Raw genomic sequence first — 18271 nt, 5'->3', positions numbered from 1 at the left:
CATCTGTTGTAATTTTTGTTTCTCCCAGTTGCTGTTTTATGTGATATCTAACACCAGCCACTGTACTATCTCAGCTCAGTACAAATGCAAAAAAGCATATACTCATCCACTTGCATACTTCTGATTCACCTTTGACTGAAACAAACAGAAGTATTTGAAATAATAATTCAAGCCACAATTAATGAAAGTGATACTGCGAGATGTAGAGAAATTATGCAGTAATGCTATTTTTCATTGGTAACTGCAGCTTACAGATATCTGCTTTTCATTTTACTTTGTTAATAGTAGCTGGAAACTTACACTTCATGTTAGCTGCACGTTTCAGTACCACAGTGTCTGAAATATCCAATAATACAGAAACATCAAATGCAGGTGAGGTAACAGGAGGCTCGTTAGGGGCTCTGGGATCAATAGCAAGTGAGAGCCTTCCAGGAATTGCATCTTTTTCCTCTGGATCATTCCCTGTATAGGCTTTGTCAAATAGCTTTGCCTGATTAATCGTCATTGGAAACCCTTCCACAATCCACCCCTTCTCTGGTGGTATTTGGCTAAAAGTAAATGAAGAACCAGAATTATACTGTGAATTGATAGCATAATAATAAAAACTAAAGAAGAGCTTGCTCAAGCAGTCTTTCATTATTAATTCAGTATATTAAATATACTGATGAATACAGAATATGACAGATATTATTAAACTGTAAATCAGAAAAAATAACTCTAAGTCTAATTAAAAGTGAAAAAAAATCAGAAATAAAACTATTTTTGCTGTCTTGATAAATAGAATTTTCAAAACCTGTATAGGAGCTCTTTTTAGAAGCATAATTTCACTGTTTGCTCACTAACTTTTGTACTGAGGTAACAAATAGTAAAATCTGTTCTGTAACTCTGAAGTATACTAATGGTGGTATAACTTAAATCATATTCATGCAGGAACTTCAGTGCTAAAGGCACATCAGGGTAATTGAGACAATTTTCTGTCAAACAAGAGTAGACAAAACCAAGTGTTTATATAATTTCATACTTAATGGCTTCCAACAAGAGGTCAATTAGTAGTTCATCGGGAATACTTTTTCCTTTCTTCAACCATTTCTGTGATGCGGCGCCAAGCTGGGCACGTACAGACAGCTGTGGAAGAGTGCACTGTATGCTCAATGTTCACAACAGTCATTGTCAAAAAGAGTATGATTTTACTTTTTGTATTACATACTATTTATTTTTTAATTTTTTAATTTATATTTAATAGGGTTTCTTTTTCTATTAAGGAGAATAGTTCTAACTGTAAAAAATGCATAGTTTAATCGAAATCTTCAACTGATTTCCATCACTGCATTGGCAACAACGCCAAAAGAAACATGGTTGAGAAACAAAGGATAGGAAGGCCAAAAAATGAAGTGTTCTGGTTCTAAGCTTACTTTGATTGATTTTCACCACCGCCAATCCATTGATGGTTTCCTATGGTAGCATATCAATTCATTAATTCTACAGAGATTCTTTTATATTTTAGCTTTTGAAGTATTTTTCAAAGAGCACTAAAGTCAAAGAAATTGCTGTAGAATTAAGCATTTTTTAACGTAAAGGAAAGAAACATTGTCATTGAATAAATTATCTGCTTGGCAGTCGCAAAATCAAGAATACAGTTTTGCTAACTCAGAAATGACACAGAAAATACCATATCTTCTGTGAATTTGAGATTTAACATGAAAATATAGAACTCTGACAATATGTATAACTCTCTAACCAACATACAGAGGAATAGATTTTCATATTTCATACATAAAATGCTTGCAGTGAGGTAAAAAATTTAGAATGATGAAAAGGTGTAACCTTTTAATTAATTTAACCATTTTAATTAATGCTGTTTCATAAAGTAGAAATTAAAATTGGTTTACAAACCTTGAATAGGCCCTCTTGACTGTTCTATTACAGAAAAAAACTAAACTGTCAATTCAAGCTGACTCTTGAAGTCTTACATGTCATAATGTAGAATTAAGTTTGAAATTGAGCAAAAATTGAAACATGCTTTCTTCCTTACATATTTCATTCTCATCTACCTGTTGGAGCCAAAATGAAAACTAAGAAAAATGCTTACCTTATTTTGTTCCCCAGAACTCTTTTCATGTGGAATCATATCATGTTCACTTTTCATTTCATTTTTAAGAAAAGACTCGATGGCCTCCCAAACCAGAGTATCGACAGATAGTACCTGAATATTGCAAACTAATACACAAAAAAATTAAATAACTTTGAAGTTTAAGTTGAGCCTACGCACAGAGAAACTACTACAGGCAGTTAAATTAATAGTATAATAAACGTTGTTTCCACTCTTTCTTCTCTCTACCCACTGCAGTCTGTATCTACCATCACTAGCCACGTTGCCAGTCTCCTCTAAAACAAATACCTCAAAGTTTACCAAAAGCATTTTCAAATTTGCAATGCAGAAGTAATACTATATTAATACTACTTTCAGGGTTGGGTGTTTCTAATCTTATTTTGGAAGATAATGAAGGAATGATATGCAACCAACCCACGTAAAATACAGATGTACCTGAGGTTCAAGAACTAGTAATTCAAGGATTTGCCCAAACAATTTTTATTGTAAGAGTGAGATTTTAATACAAATAAAATTGTTTCAAAGAATTTCAGGCAAAAAAAACCAAACAACCTCTACCTTTTTCAATAAACTTTGCACAGGTAGTTTTTCCACTAAAAATTTTTCCCAAAATACATCCCTTGACAGGAAATGAAGTAAGTACACGTGGCGAAGGTTTGGGTTGTGGAGGATAGAACAATTCCATCAGTCTACGAAGCACATGACCCAATATGTTATTATTAAGAGGAGGTTTGTTTTCACTGTTCTCTTCAGCTGGACTCCATTCCCCTGTCATATTCTGTATAAATGACAAATTAGCAAATCATATCTCAATATGCCTTGTCTTTCATTTTTCTAGATATATGTATTTATACACAAACACAATACATAAAAAACCCAAATTTGAATAGTATTAAATAATAAAATATCTTTTAGAACAGACCCTTGTTAAAAGGTATAATTATATCATAATCATTAAACATGTCTTGATATTCACTAATAACTAGTTAAGAGATAAGTACTCATACAAACACTTACATGGGTTCTGTGATGTTTTGCCTCTGGCTGGATGCCAGGTGCTCACCAAAGCCACTCTATCACTCCCCTCACCAACAGGACAGGGGAGAGAAAATATAACAAAAGGTGCATGCGTTGAGATAAGGACAGGGAGGGATCACTCACCAGCTACCATCAGGAGTAAAATGGACTCAGCTTGGTAAAATTAGTTGAATTTATTACATATCAGAATCAGAGCAGGATAGAGAGAGCTAAACTAAATCCTAAAAAACATTTTCCCCTCACCCCTCCTTCCTTCCTAGGCTTAGCTTTATTCCCAGTTCTCTACCTCCTCCTGCTCAGCACAGTGGGGGAACAGGGAATCACATGTTGCTTCTTCCTCCTGATGGAGAGGAGTTCTTCCCTTGCTCCAGAACAGAGTCCTTACCACATGAGCCAGTCCTCCCTGAACATCTCCAGCTCAAGTTCTTCTCACGGGCTACAGTTCATGAACTGCTCCGGTGTGGTCCCCTTCTGTGGAGTGCAGTTCTTCAGGAACAGGCTGCACCAGGACGAATTCCCCATGGGGTCACAAGTCCTGCCAGCAAACCTGCTCCAGTGTGGGTTCCTCACTCCACAGGCCACAGATCCTGCCAGGAGCCTGCTCCAGCACAGGCTTCTCATGAGGTCACAGCCTTCTTTTGGGCATCCACCTGCTCTAGTGTGGGGTCCTCCAGGGGCAGTAAGTGGATCTCAGCTCCAGCACCTGGAGCACCTCCTCCCTGTCATTCTCCACTGACCTTGGTGTCTGCAGAGCTATTGCTCTCACATATTCTCACCCCTCTCTTCTATGGCCTCAATTACTTCTCTGTGCAAAAACTTTTTTTTCTTAAATATGTTATCACAGAGCTGTCACCACCTCAGCTTTGGCCAGTGGTGGGTCCAACTTGGAGTCAACTGGCGTTGGCTCAGTCGGATATGGTGGAAGCTTCCAGCAGACTCTCAGAGAACCCACCTCTGTTGCTCCTCTGCTGCCAGGACTTTGCTGTGCAAACCCCAAAAAAGATTCCTATAATCACTTTTTTAATTCCATAAACATGAAAAATAATTTCACCAATACCATAGAATTAATCAGTAGCAGATTTTTGTAATAGAAATCCAATATTCTACCATTCTGCCTTCTAAAGTTGGGCAACATTACTGTCCAGTATCCCACATAAATCTTTGAAAATTTTATAGATAGATTTCAAATATATATTTGCCTAGAACACATTCAATAGAGAGAAAAAAAACCCAAACCCAACAACCCAAATCAGTTCAAACAATTTAAGGTAAGGAAATACTGAGCAGAAACTTCCAGTTCATGTACTCTGAGATCAATAGCAATTTATGATTTATCAGTGTACAGCTTAATGAGGTTTTGCTAGTAAAGATCCTCTTACTGAGAATCACATCAGAAGAAAGATAAGAATGGAAGGATGTAGACAAAAGAATGGAACACAGAATTACACTTTTGCCACTCATATATACTCTGCTAGTATTGTATCTTGTAGCACTAGCAAAGTTTACGTGCAGTTTATGCTGTAAGAAGTTAAAAGACAACATTTTAATATGCAGGATAATACTAGTCCTGTATTAAGATTTATTTGGTTGCAGCGTACTAAACACCTGTTTGGAAGATATGTTGACTAATAATATTTGCTATTAGATTCTAGCTTGTCACCTCATTTGGGGTGTCAATAAAGGGTTGACAGGCAAAGTCAAAAGTTTCATCAAGAGAAATGCCAAGTAGGAAAAAAAATGATAAAAAAAATTGTTCACAATGAGAGTGGTTAAACATTGGAACAGGTTGCACAGAGAGACTGTGGAATCTCTATTCTTGAAATACTTGGAAGTTGACCAGACAAGGTGTTGAGCAACCTTATCTGACTCAGATGTTGGCCCTGCTTTAAGGAAAGAGGCTGAACTAAATGACTTTCACATCTCTTTAAATGCAAACAACTGTGTAATTCTATAAAATTATATAATATATACAATAAATATATATGTCTATCTCATATATATATGTACACACATATATAAAATTAAATATTTAATCACCATCAACAAAAGTGAAGAGTTTTAAAATTCTACTGAAAGTTAATGTTTTGAATTCATATTCTGGATAGAATACGCAACCTTTTCCTGAATCTACTATCTGAATGGTGTATTGCCACACCATACATTCTACTAATAGAATTTGATCACTGTTTATTTTGAACATATGTGTATTAGATATAAAAACACATCGTTATCACGCTAAATTAAATTTAAAATAAAATTTCAAATTAATAAAACAAAAAAAATTCTTGAGTTGCACAATATCTCCTTTCCAAAATATCTCAGAAAACATACTTCTTCATATGTAATTGAAAAAACATCCTTAAAACCCCCAAATCTTTGTACTATCTGATGTACTATCTGAACCATTTTTATCTGAACCATTAACCATATAAGTAGAGATGGATCAGTTGTTTTAAATTTTATTAGACTTCTGAGAAAATTAATTCCAAATGGAATGGGTTCCCTCACCTTTCAGTTTTCTTGCCCTTTTAACCAGAAAATTGCTAGACTGTACCTGCCCTGAGGTAAAGTAGTTTACCTGTCAGAAACAAGTTTTCAGGCATCCAGGTGAGCATTATATAACTCCTGGTCAATATTTTCAAATGAAACTAGAAATTATTTGCTATTTTGAGTATTATCTAATGTTATGCTTGTTTTGGGTGATTTATTATGTGATTAGCCATGACTGATAATATGGTAGTTTCCAAACACTTTCATGCTAAATCTTATGTCTAATATGCAATGGACTGATAGCACTGCATTTTCTTGTATTTTATCAAATATACTTGATACTTTTAGTCAGTATGTAATGTAAACATAGTATTCTTGAGAGATGCCAAACTGCCTGCCTTGGGCTTTTTACAAAAGGTTTAGGAAAATGAGCATGAACATTGCCAGAATGCCCTGTTAATACAGTTTTACCTAGAAGCAATACTTTGAAGGCATTAGCTGTTCACTTAGGTTTTCAGAACACATAAGTATGAATTGATGCCAACAATTTTACATGTCATATTATACCAGCTTTTGATGAATAATGATTCAGAAAGGCATAAGACTAACAACATCTGTGAATAAATTAATTACGTGACTGTGCATTTGAAATAGCCTGGCAGAAAAAAGAGGCTTTAAATGTGTCAATAAATCTTTGTGACCTTCACTAATGTTACATCTAGAGAGGACTTTATAATATAAACAATATGACTAAAAACTTAAGTTTTCATTAGTGCTCCCCACTGTTTCCTGCCTTTCTATCCTGTGTGTCCTTCCTGTTTACTTTGGGTATGGGCCTTTTTTTCACCTAAAGAAAGTGATCGTGAAATTCATTACATGAGTTAGTATGTTGTGAATAAGAACCTAAAAAAGAGATACATCAGAAAAACTTTAAGACTGAAGCCACTGAAACTCATAACTTTTATACTCATTGGAGTATACATCAAAAGAAAACGTACCTCAGGAAGTGAATAAAAGCACACATATATTGTAGTTATAAATTCCCAACAAGATAAAGACAGGTTATTTGCCATGATTTTGCTACATTCTATTTATCAAGTTATTTGAGAAGTCTAAATATGTAGTGGGATTTTTCTTTTCTGAAGAAAAGCATCATTAATGTAACTTTGAAAAAACTGTACAATATATTTTAACAGGGAACTATTCATCCTTCATTTTCAAATTTTGAAATTACACTAATGTATTGTCAAGTTGAAGAAAAGTTTTAAGGTATCCTGAAAAATAGTTACTTCTATTCCAACAGAAGCTTAAGAAAAACATCAGCCATTTTTAATAATTTTCACAAACATTACTATCTTAAAATGAATGGATCACTCAAACCAATAAATCTTGTTAGACTGCTTTCACTCGAAATTGCTGAAATTAAGACTTCCAGTATTGTAACATATATAGTATTTAATTTTACTGCTTTTACTTGTTACTTTCTGTTGCATTTTCAAACCTGGTAATATAAACTACACCTCCAAATTCTAATTGGCTGAAAATGTAAGGTGTATTATCTTCCATTATGTATTATCAGTTTGGTGTACCTTGTATTCACCATAATCTTTTTCATCTAACAGACTCATTTTATTCATCTCTACAAGTTGTTCTGGGCCAGGTTCATTTGGCAAAGGTTGAATTGAGGCTTGTTCATATATTGGTTTTCCATTTAAAAAAAATTCCTTCCAATCCAGCATCATTTTTAATGGAACTCGGCTGCAGGAAAAAGAAAAACAAAACCAAACAGTTCAAAATCAAAAATTAAAGGGTTAGATGCTTGAAAATGGTAGACGCAAATTTAAAAGAATCTTAATCATGAAACAAGTACATGCTAAGCTAGTTAGAGCTTATAATGCTTTCTGTAATTACTACAGCTTTTTGTAAATGTTTGTTTACTTATAAGACAGCTGTAGGCACTTGTAGGCTTCAGTATTTTCACAAATGTGTTATCACACAACATTTGGCTGGCAGAGCTATGTAGTAACAGTTTTGCTATAGCTATTTTTGCCAGCCCTGAAACATTCTTAGCTTTGTGGGGTAAAGCCTCCTCTTGCCAAAAACCTATAGAACGTTGTTACTGTAAGTTAAAATTAATTTAGAATTGGATGAATAGTTAAACTCCTTTTTTTTTTCAATTAGTAATTTCACTAAATTATGTCTAGGCTGACTATTTTATTATGTAACTACCAAGCCTAAATTTATATAATTTCTATAAAATATATTTCATATGGTTAAATAGTATTATTTTAACATACAATTCCATTAAAAAGCAATTAAGATTTTGGTATACCTTCTAATACTGTCTTACCCCACAGTCAAATCACTGAATACTAATAAAAGAACTACAGCTACAAAGCCCCATTCTGCGTTTTTTTAAACACTTCTACAGCACAGGCACTTGGAGATTATTGCCCTTTTAGGGCCTTCTCAGAAACCCTGAGCAATTAGGGCACGTCAGAGGGAACCACAGCATGTAGGACTCAGTAGAATTTGGGCTCAGTTGCCACTCTTTGGACAGTCCAGGTAGGGTTACCTATCTTAGGAAATTCATTCAGTTTATATTACACTGAGGAAGTGTTCAGCCACTACATCAATCTAGAAACCATTCAGTTTTTAACTTTTAAATAAACAATTTGTTCACAAGAAAGGAAATCAGTAGTTTAACTGTGGCACTAGTGGATTTTGGTCTCCTAAGGATTCAAGTTAGTTGCATCTTCAAGAAATTATGCAGAGGCTGTAGCACTAGTTCACTCTGTATTACACACCAGTGAATTCTCACACAAAACTAATGTTATCATTTTCCCACACAAACTAATTAAAGCTGTCATGTAAAATGTCTGAGAAACTACATAATTGGTTACAGTGCTTACAGCAGTCCAAATAACACACCCTAACAGCTACCTTACAGCTGTTATTTTTGCCTGGCAGCTACCACACTCACTTCTTTGTCATGTGGCGATATTCTCCTACTTTTGTCGACATATCAACGATTTGGCCCATCACTTCCCAACACATAGAATAATGTTTTTTATAGCGGGCCTGAGCTCTTTCAGCAGCAATTTTCTCATGTTGTTCTCTCTCTTTCGTAATTTGTTCTTCATTATCAATGTTTTCTTGTTTTGCAAGAGCCTGGAATTTTTTTAAAGAGTAAATTTGAGACTGCAATGAAAATGAAAGTGCAGAGGTGCACAGTCCTGGAAATGAAAATTAACTTGTTCATTTAAGTCACAAAACAGAAACAGCTCATTTCTCACCAGAGCTGGAGAGCCAGCAAGCAGACTAATACAAAAACTAATCTAAAAACTTTTATTAATTCTATAAATTCCACTTGGTTTGCTTTCTAACTGCTAAAATACAATAAAGGAGAAATGCTTTACTTCTTTAATGACAAACAGATTAAGAACATATTGAGTGCTTGGGGCCAGTGAAATCACAGGTTTCAGTGCAATTACTCATTCAGAAAATGTGACAAATAATTTATCTTACTAGATTCTGATCTTCAAATAATTTTAAATTATTGATGTTGTTCAATCTTCAAAAAAGATTTCTGGTCATAGTAGAAAATTATTCCTGTGATGGTGTGCTGCTTTTGGTTGAAAGCATACTTAAAGAGATGTACTTAAAGAGATCAGATAGCTGCTGATTACACAGGACTCCAGCTGTGTTGGAGGATTTGGAGTTGCTAATTGTTTTTGACAGGATCACGTTATGCCCTACTATGAGCATTGCACTGGGCAGTTTTCCACAGAATTGTAAGTCCTTTTAATCAACTGAAAGCTTCAAGTTAGAAAGTAATTAGCACTCATGAGTGCAACCACTCCAGCATTTGTCAAAAATGGACATTAACATATTATATCTAAGTGAAATTAAAAACATGATTCTTGAAACAAGATCTTAGGCTATTGTCTTTTGTCCTGTTGCCTCTGCAAGACTGTGCCTTTTAAATTCAGGACACAGAGATGTTTCCCTACAAAGTTAAAATTAGTATAGAAAAAAAGATCAAAATTAGACTTCAAGTTGCTCAGCTTTGTCCCTTATTATCCCCCTGCCATGGGGGGCTGTTCTTCCTCCCTCCCTACATAATTCCCCTAAAGTTTTAACACACTGCAAAATGCTCTCAGTTCCACAATTACAGTTACATGCTTATTGCTTATCACCCACTAGCTGTACCTGTGAACTAAAAAATAAAAGAATATATTTATCATTAAATCATCCTGTCCTGAGAAAAGTCTTGAAGTTGACAATACAAATTCCATTTAATAACATTCTAATGTAGCAATTCAGAGAGCAAAACAATCTCTTACCGCTTCTCTGTCAAGAGCTTCCTGGAACTCTTTTTGCCGTCTTTCTTCATATTGTTTTTCCCTAAAAATTCTGTTTTGCCTTAACACCTCTTTTTCATGTCGAACATGCATGAGTTGAGCAGCAATCCTCCGCTCGTGCTGAGATTGTTTCATTAGTCTGTAAACAAGCTGCTCCTCCCGGTAAGCCTTCTAAAAAACAAAAAATAATGCTACTAAGCACAGTTTATAAACTATTTCCTAGACAACTCATCGCTGTCTCATATGAGAAATACCAGTGGAGTTTATATAACAGCATTCACCTGCTTATATGATACATAAATCCAGAACAACAAACATATCTATTTATTAGTACTATTTTCGTAAGAAGTGGTACTATTTATGTAAGGATTTACAGTAACAGTATTTATGTAAGAATTGTAGAACTATAGAAGAGAATTCTAACTATGTCTTAACTGAGATATTCAGTAAAAATACATTTGGTCAGATTAACTCAATTTTAACGTGGTTATTTCCCATGCACAAAGAAACTGCAGCACATTTGAAATAATGGCTTCTGTATCTAAAGATACACCCTTTCCTCAAATAATTAACTTATTTCTGCTATTCACCAGTTCCCATTCTCAGCCACATTCTACTGGATCCTTGATCACTCGCTTTTCTACAGGTTTGAAATTTTCCCTTCTTTCTGGGGATTTGGGTAATTATCTTCTCCATTCTCCTCTATTCGGGAGACTGGGAATAGGAGGAACCATTCCAGAACAGAGCAATATACAAGACTTCTGGGCAATAGTTCCAGTGTTCTCACTGGGACATGGATACAATACCCTAATTGATACTATGGGAAAATCATTCCGAACCGTTGCTTGAGGCATGGTCTGTGTACACAGATACTTTCAAGGCTATGGATTGTCATTTTTCTAAGTACTTTCATAACACAATAGTATCTTATCACTACTACACTTCTCTAGCCTGTCCCTGGTATGCAAACTAATGCTTAACCTAATCTAAAGTTTTGCTTCATTATCACTGTCTGGAACTCCTTCCGAGTCCTAAGCAAAAACATCAGCTTGCCAAATACCACTCCTACAGCAGAATCCTAGACGAAATATCTGATTTGCTGAATATTTGTTTCACATGCAGCAGAACTACTAGGAAATATATTCCAGTGTACGGACCTAAACTGGGAACTGATTTGAAGATTTCAAATTCATTTTCCTAAGAACAGAGGCACAGGTAAAGCCAGTTATTAGTACAAAAAACCCCAAACCAAAATAAAGTCACATCTATTTTCTTTTATCTCTGTCTGTGACAGAGAGGAAAAACACGTTACATACATACACCTATAACTGAACAATCCAATTTGATTACATATTATCATATTATTTATGAAAGAACTCTACAAAGAGTCTAGATCTGTGCTACACAATGCAAACTAGGACACCTGTAAAAAAATTTTTATGCAAAGCATGGTTATTTGAATTTCAATAATAAAACCAACAACTTTCTAAATAATTTATTTAATATTGATGTTGGGAAGAAGCCAATTTAAAAAAAAAAAACAACCTCTTTCCATATTTTTAAGTTCTTTTCCCTTCACAATTGCTGGGAATAAAGTACATTCCAATTAAATTCTGGTGACTTGAAAATACTAAACTGATATAAAAATATCTCAACATTTTTCTTATTTCAGCCAAAATGTGGGCTTTGCACTCCCCTTTCCTAGCACCAAATCTCATAACACTGCATGATAGTTCTAATGGCAGATGCAGTCATCTCAGGCTTCAATCTCAGAGTGGTTCACCTGCATGCTATGTTGTCTCTATACAAAACTTTTCTCAAAATGAGGGCCTAATTTTGAATGTGTTGTGTTTTGTAGCCTATTTGTAGCGTACTGTTGGTAAGCTATTTTTCTGTGGAGGGAATTATCATCATGCATGCAACTGAAGTGGAAAACAATGCAATCATAACAATTTTATATTCATTCTATGTGTCATTTGATATAGTTCAGGTGATAAATTTTTCCAATAGTACTGCCTACTGAAGAGTTAGTCCATTTTCTCTTACATTCCTATCTCAAGGCAATAAAAGGAGTAACAGCACCCTTTGCCATCTCAGTTCTATCCACTGCTTCTTTGGACTTAGTATTTCATTAAGGTTTCAAAGAAGAGTAGAAAATGCAAAATTTGCTTCGTATTGCAAGTAAATATCCTTCATTATTTTCTGTAGTTGCTACTGCTTACCTTCAGCTATGGATTATTAGAGCAGTAGGTACTTCACCAGAAGAAAATGGATTTTAAAACCCTAATTCACAGGGAATTGAAGGAGCCACCGTAACAGAGTGATCACTTCTCATACTCAAACCATCAACTTTATGGCGCAAAAAGTTGGTCCAGTGAGAAATTAAAGCACCTTATTTAGGTGAATGTGCTCTTCCTAAAGCAAAGACGCTCCTTTAGAACACTTTACAGCAGCTAAAAGAGACCTTGTCTTTGTTTACTGAAGTGTTGAGAACTGCAATATTCTAAGTGATCAAATATTTTGGCATGCTCAGTAGGCCTAAAAAAAGCTAGTAGGAAATTTCTGAGGAACAAGAATAAATGAAAAGGCAATTAACTCAAAGATAGACAACAGATAAGTAAGGATTCAGAACACCAAACTCAAAGTTTCAGAGAGGTTGCTTATTGGGTGGGGAATTGAAGCCCTGGTAGCTATCTTTCATACAAAAAGGAATGGACAAAGTACTCAAACCAAAGGTTAACAAGTTTTAAAACTTTTGAACATGGTAGGAGACAACATAAAAATTGTAGTACCATTTTTTGACCTAAAATTTTACATCATCATCTTCACAGAGGACTATGAAGTGCCTGAAGAAATCATAAATATCATAATTGGGACATCCACGTAATAATTTGAAAAACTACTATTAAAAGAGCAGAATACACGCTTTTTTTCCGGTTTACCTACTTGAGACAACAGTGGCATCCAGTGGCCAAACCATAACGTGTGTATGTTTCATGTTGTTCATACATAATTACTGTATCACGTTTCTATTTTTCTATTTCCTTGTTTGATTTACATACAAGTGAAACAGTTTTGTGCTGTTGTATGGTCATAAAATTTATGACCAAAACTTACAGTTCAGCATACATAAATCTATTTGGTTGACAAGTAATAATCTAGTAACAGTTCATTTCTCCTCCCATTTTCATGTTCTCAATTTATTGCTGAAAGTAACCTATTCCTGATAAATTTTTAATTCAGAGAGATAAAATCTGAACAGAGTACCTAAAAATAACAAGTAAAAAGCACAAATAATTTGTTGAAATGGTGGAGCTAAAGCTTCAATAGGAATGAAGCCGTATTACTGTCAAACACTTTCAACACCTCCCTATGAAAATCGGACTGGCATCACGCTGTGCTCTACAAAGAGTAGAGTATTTTCTCTCCCAGGCTTCAACCTGTGAAGTGCCAAAAATAAAAAATTTGAACAAAGTTCTTTTAGTAAGATTTATAAGCATAGATACAAAATAATCTACTGCATTCGGAAGGGATAAAATTCATTTGACTCTAAATGATCCCATGCCATGTTCAAGGTTTATGCTGTATAGGTAAAAATCTGATCCTAATATCTACAGGGCAGCTGCAGTTTCAGTGTGAAAATCCTTTACTGTTCAGTACATAACGGAGGGGAAAAGTAATTTTCAACTATTTTGTATATTCATTTATTTTTTAAAGAAAATATCTTAGTTTGCTTCCAAGTTCTCTTAAGTCAAGCAGCACCTAATTTCTGAAATCTCGAAGTTCCAACCAAACATCTCTTCCTCTGCTAATTTAGAACCAAATTACCACTAAACAGATTCTCTGATCTGGTCAAACTACTGTTCCAGTCAAATGCTCACTTGTCTTTCCTTCTAGTCCCTGCAGTCTGTGACTTCAGCTGTTCCTATATCAAAGCTTTTTTTTTTTTTCCTGGGAATTTAGGAACACTATTGATAGTTTTGCCTTGATTTGGAGCCTCCCTGGAGCCTGTGTGATTGGCAGCACATTGCTACAGTTCCTCCATCCCAAACTGATAAGGCTTGTCCTAAACCTCAGGTGGACCAGCTGTGTGACCTCCTCACAGCACTGGCTGGCTTTGCTGGCTTACAGCTGCTGTATCCACCAAGCAGCCCAGCGACTGACAGCCAGGACTTTTGGAACCCCTAGTCCAGGCTGCCAGGGCTGCAAGAGCTGAGAGCAATTAAAGAGCAAGTTTTGGGGCTCCAGTGATTTCAGGCAACTGGATTGCAAAACTTCTTCATGGTCTATGGATATCACCAAGAACATGATGTAAAATCTCTTTGAATGAAAACTCACAGATAGGACACATGGATAGACGCACTCTTGGTCTAAGCTACTACAGGTGTTTTTCAAGAATATAGATCAGAGATGGACATTGAGAAGCATCTAATTCCCAGATGACTACCTCAACAAATTAAATTTTTTCTTAACATTTCCAAATAGTCTCACAGAATCACAGAATATGCCGAGTTGAAAGGGACCCACAAGGATCATGGAGTCCAACTCCTGGCCCTGTACAGGACCATCCCCAAGTCTCACAACACATACCTGAGAGTATTATCCAAATGCTTCTTGAACTCTGTCAGGCTTGGTGCCATGACAACTTTCCTGGGGAGTCTGTTCTGGTACCCAACCATCCTCTGAGTGAAGAACCTGTTCCTAATATCCAACCTAAACCTCCCTTGACACAATTTCAGGCCATTCCCTTGGTTCCTCTCACTGGTCACCACAGAGAAGAGATCAGTGCCTGCCCCTTCTCTTCCCCTCATGAGGAAGTTGTAGACTGGGATAAGTCTCCTCTTCAATCTCCAGACATTACGTGCCAAGGCTTAAAAACATATACATATATATAAAATATATGCTACACATGTGGAATGCTATTATTATGCACCAGCAGTGGAGAAAGTCCCAGCTATAGTGGGTTCAACACACATGATCTAAGCTAAGGACTCACAGTGAAACACTAAAATAAATGATAACCAGAAATCACAGAAACCCAGCGAATTACAAGTTCTGTTTCTACACAATCACTATAAAAGAGAAGACACGTGAAATCAGTAATCTAAGAGCTGCTTTTTGAATAAGGAGTATCTGAAGAGAAATCTTAAAAGCCTTGTGCTTTACAGGATTCAAATGGAATAACCTGCAACATCCATTTTCAGACAAAACACAGACATTCTCCAGAGACATATCTTCTGTTCCACAACACATCAAAAATCAAAGCTCTGATCTGCAAACTGATTTTGGTTCTTCCCCCTGCGCAAGTTGGGGGGGGGGGGGGTGTGGCAGGGAATAGAAGGCAGATCTTCAACTGATTTTTATAATCTTTGCTCTGCTGCCTTCATTTAATCTTTATGTCATGGTGTATGACATAAAGGTTGTGAGAAATAACAGATAACCTTCCCTATTTCTCAAGGAAAGCCAATGGTTGGCATAAAAGTAGTGCATATATCTTCCTTTATCCTCTCCAAAAGTGTTCTGATTTTATATTTGTAAGCAAATTTTTAGATTGCTAACTGCACATGGACTCTATAGTTCAGCATACAATTTCTCACCTCTTCAGATTCATGTGCTAGTAACTGGTCCATTAGCATTTTTCGTCGTCTCTTTGCTCGTTGTTCTCTAGCAAATGTATCTTCCTCTAAACGTTTTTGAATTTTCCTTACATATTCACCATCTGAATAAACATTTAACAGCTCAGTTTTTGTCTGTGCTGTAGTTTCTTGAGTTGTTTCTTGCAATTTCTGTGTTTGCAATGATTCTTGCATATCACTGATTGAAAAGATTAAAAAGAGAAATATGACTTAATATGAATTACGGTTCTTAAAGGTGTTTATATACAGATCCCTGTATAGCTATATGCAAGTCTAACAAATGTACAACATCACTCTGAGGGTACTTCTTGGTGCCCTTGTTACTGGGTTACTCCTCAAGATATCACTCTGAGTACAGTTTTGCAGTTACAGGTTTACACACAGAAATATCTACAGCAGTATGGATGACTATCACATCTTGTCAGTAGGGTACACATATCAATAAAGATGACAGAATGACTATTACTTATAATTATTCACAAATAAATCAAAATACAGGCAAGTTTCAGGAAAAAAGTTACTTCTCTCTATTTCCTTTGGAATGTGTTACTGTGTATGCATATTCAGAGCCAGTCCCACCTCTCTGCAAGGCTAAATGACCTCAAAGACCCAGTGATTAAAATTAAGAGAAGAGATGCACTTTGATCCATTTCTTGCTGTATCTGTGACAAAAAGTAGTGAAGGAAGCTTGAGCCATCCCTACTACAACTAAAGGGAAGGTAAAGACACTGCAACCGTGTTGGAATTGAAATATGTGCAGTGCTAGTGTGACAATCACTCAAAGAACAATCACAGTTTAAACTGAGACATTACTTTTTCCTCAAGTAGCTGTCTACATAGATAGCAGACACCTGAGGTAGGATCCTGTCTATTCTTAGCAATCTAATATCCAAATATTACCTGTTGGTCACCTGGCTGGGTAATTCAAAGGTATTTCCTGTCATAGACTTCTCAAACTTGTCTATTTCCTTGTATACGTTCTGAAGAAGTAACACAAAATTTAATGTTTCCTTTCTCTTCACAAAATATCACAAAAAAGGTTCAACAGAACAAGTATGAGGGAATTACTTTTCTGTCATGCATATACAACAGAAAGGCTTACAGTGAAAATACTTTAAGCATCAGCTAGACCAAGAATAAAGGCAAGACTACTTCCTTCTTCTACGTTTTGCTTCTTCCCTTGTTCCCTGTCCCTTGCTACACCTATTTCCACCAGCCAGAATATCCTAAAAATTTGCAGCTATTCATTCTGCAGGATAATTCTGACTTTGCATAGGACTTCAGCAGTTTACATAACTCTCACCATTCAGGGATTTGAAAGGATATTCTGGGTTATCATCTGCTTTCGAATCAGTAGCTTGAATGTATCCTCAATAGTTACTCAAGCAACTATGTTGTATTAAACTCTACATTTAAATACATCTGTGACAGTTGCACAGTTGTAAAAACTGGTAATATTTACACTCCTGATGATAATACAATCCAAGAACTTGAATTACAACCCAAGTACTCTTCCGTACTAGATAATACAGATTTTTTTTTTTAATGGTGCATTGCTATCATCTCTTGATTTAAGACAATTGTCGATTCCAGCTATTAGTAACACTTTTAATAGAGCAGACAGCTTTATAGTGTGTTACAGAACAGTTCAAATATTATTGTGCAAAACTTCATCAGGCACAAATGAGAAAGGAATGCTAATGCTTTTATTTCACATATTCGACTCAATAGTCTAGAAGGTAAAATAGTTTTAGAAATCAAATTAGTACCTACCTATGGTATATATTCAATACAAATTTTCTCTTATGTCAAAACAGTTTTTATTAAGAAACAAACGCAGAATTATGATCATATAAGTATTCAGCCCATTTCACTGCCTGAGTCTACTATATTTTAACAGTTATATAGCAGCAGCTTTTGTATGATGTAAGTACAGTATTTGTAAGTGTAAATGTTCCCAAAAATCATGTTTTTTGAGTTAATATAATTAACATTAAAAGTGAATAGATGATAATTACCTCTGCTTCTCTTTTCTTTAACAATTTTTTAGTTTCAATAGCTTTTATGATGGGTCTTGGTGGAGGCTTTGGAACCTTTAAACCAGCTGTTTGAATCCTGTGTGCTACTTCACTTTTTCTCCTTCTTCCAATCTGATCCTGAATATTCAACATCTTGTGTTCAGATACATAGTTTGAAACAAAATACAACATATGGCCCTAATATACTACCTAAATATTTCTGAAGTAATATGGTACTTTATACATAAATATAGACATAGATAGATAGATAAATACATACATTTACTTAATATATTTATATGAAGTAAACATAATTAAACCAGAAAGAAAACAATGTTTCAGGAGCAAAGAAGAGCTTATCAGGCTTCAGACTTGAGCAAAGGATCAGTGCCTTATAGGCATTTAGGAGTTTTCATTGAATTCTAGTTCTAGTATGTTACCTGTTTCAGGTCTGAATACAGCACAGAAACTGAAAATACCAGTTTCCTAGTACAGAAAATGAGAATACCATTAGGTAATACTCCTGGCGAACAGTGAGTCTCAGATGACCAAGAAGTAACAAACATATAACTTACACTACAGACACCTGTGGGTAAAGGTTGATATAAGTAGAAA

At 35.3% G+C, this 18271-nt stretch overlaps 1 protein-coding gene across 14 annotated transcripts in view; it reads right to left on the bottom strand.

Annotated features, from left to right (window-relative positions):
* SPEF2 (sperm flagellar 2) overlaps positions 1–18271 on the bottom strand; it is a 77355-nt gene that overhangs the window by 47471 nt on the left and 11613 nt on the right. For 10 of the 14 annotated variants that reach the window (XR_003526222.1, XR_003526221.1, XR_003526220.1 and 7 more), the window contains 11 exons: positions 17657–17794; positions 16539–16618; positions 15600–15816; positions 9985–10173; positions 8622–8809; positions 7228–7396; positions 2669–2888; positions 2090–2217; positions 1894–1917; positions 1022–1125; positions 301–548 (listed from right to left, as the gene is read on the bottom strand). Coding sequence is in view for 10 of the 14 variants with exons in the window: in XM_027634552.1 (XP_027490353.1) it covers positions 301–548; positions 1022–1125; positions 1894–1917; positions 2090–2217; positions 2669–2888; positions 7228–7396; positions 8622–8809; positions 9985–10173; positions 15600–15816; positions 16539–16618; positions 17657–17794 (1705 nt within the window). In the remaining 4 variants the exon portion in view is untranslated. Of the gene's footprint in view, positions 1–300; positions 549–1021; positions 1126–1893; positions 1918–2089; positions 2218–2668; positions 2889–5496; positions 5703–7227; positions 7397–8621; positions 8810–9984; positions 10174–15599; positions 15817–16538; positions 16619–17656; positions 17795–18271 lie in introns of those variants that run through there. The other 4 variants (XM_027634559.1, XM_027634560.1, XM_027634553.1 and 1 more) reach the window with 3 other exon arrangements.

Source organism: Corapipo altera, unplaced genomic scaffold (assembly GCF_003945725.1).
Source record: "Corapipo altera isolate COAL_440 unplaced genomic scaffold, ASM394572v1 61411, whole genome shotgun sequence".
NCBI lineage: Eukaryota > Metazoa > Chordata > Aves > Passeriformes > Pipridae > Corapipo > Corapipo altera.
This window is presented reverse-complemented; position numbering and strand designations above follow the sequence as displayed.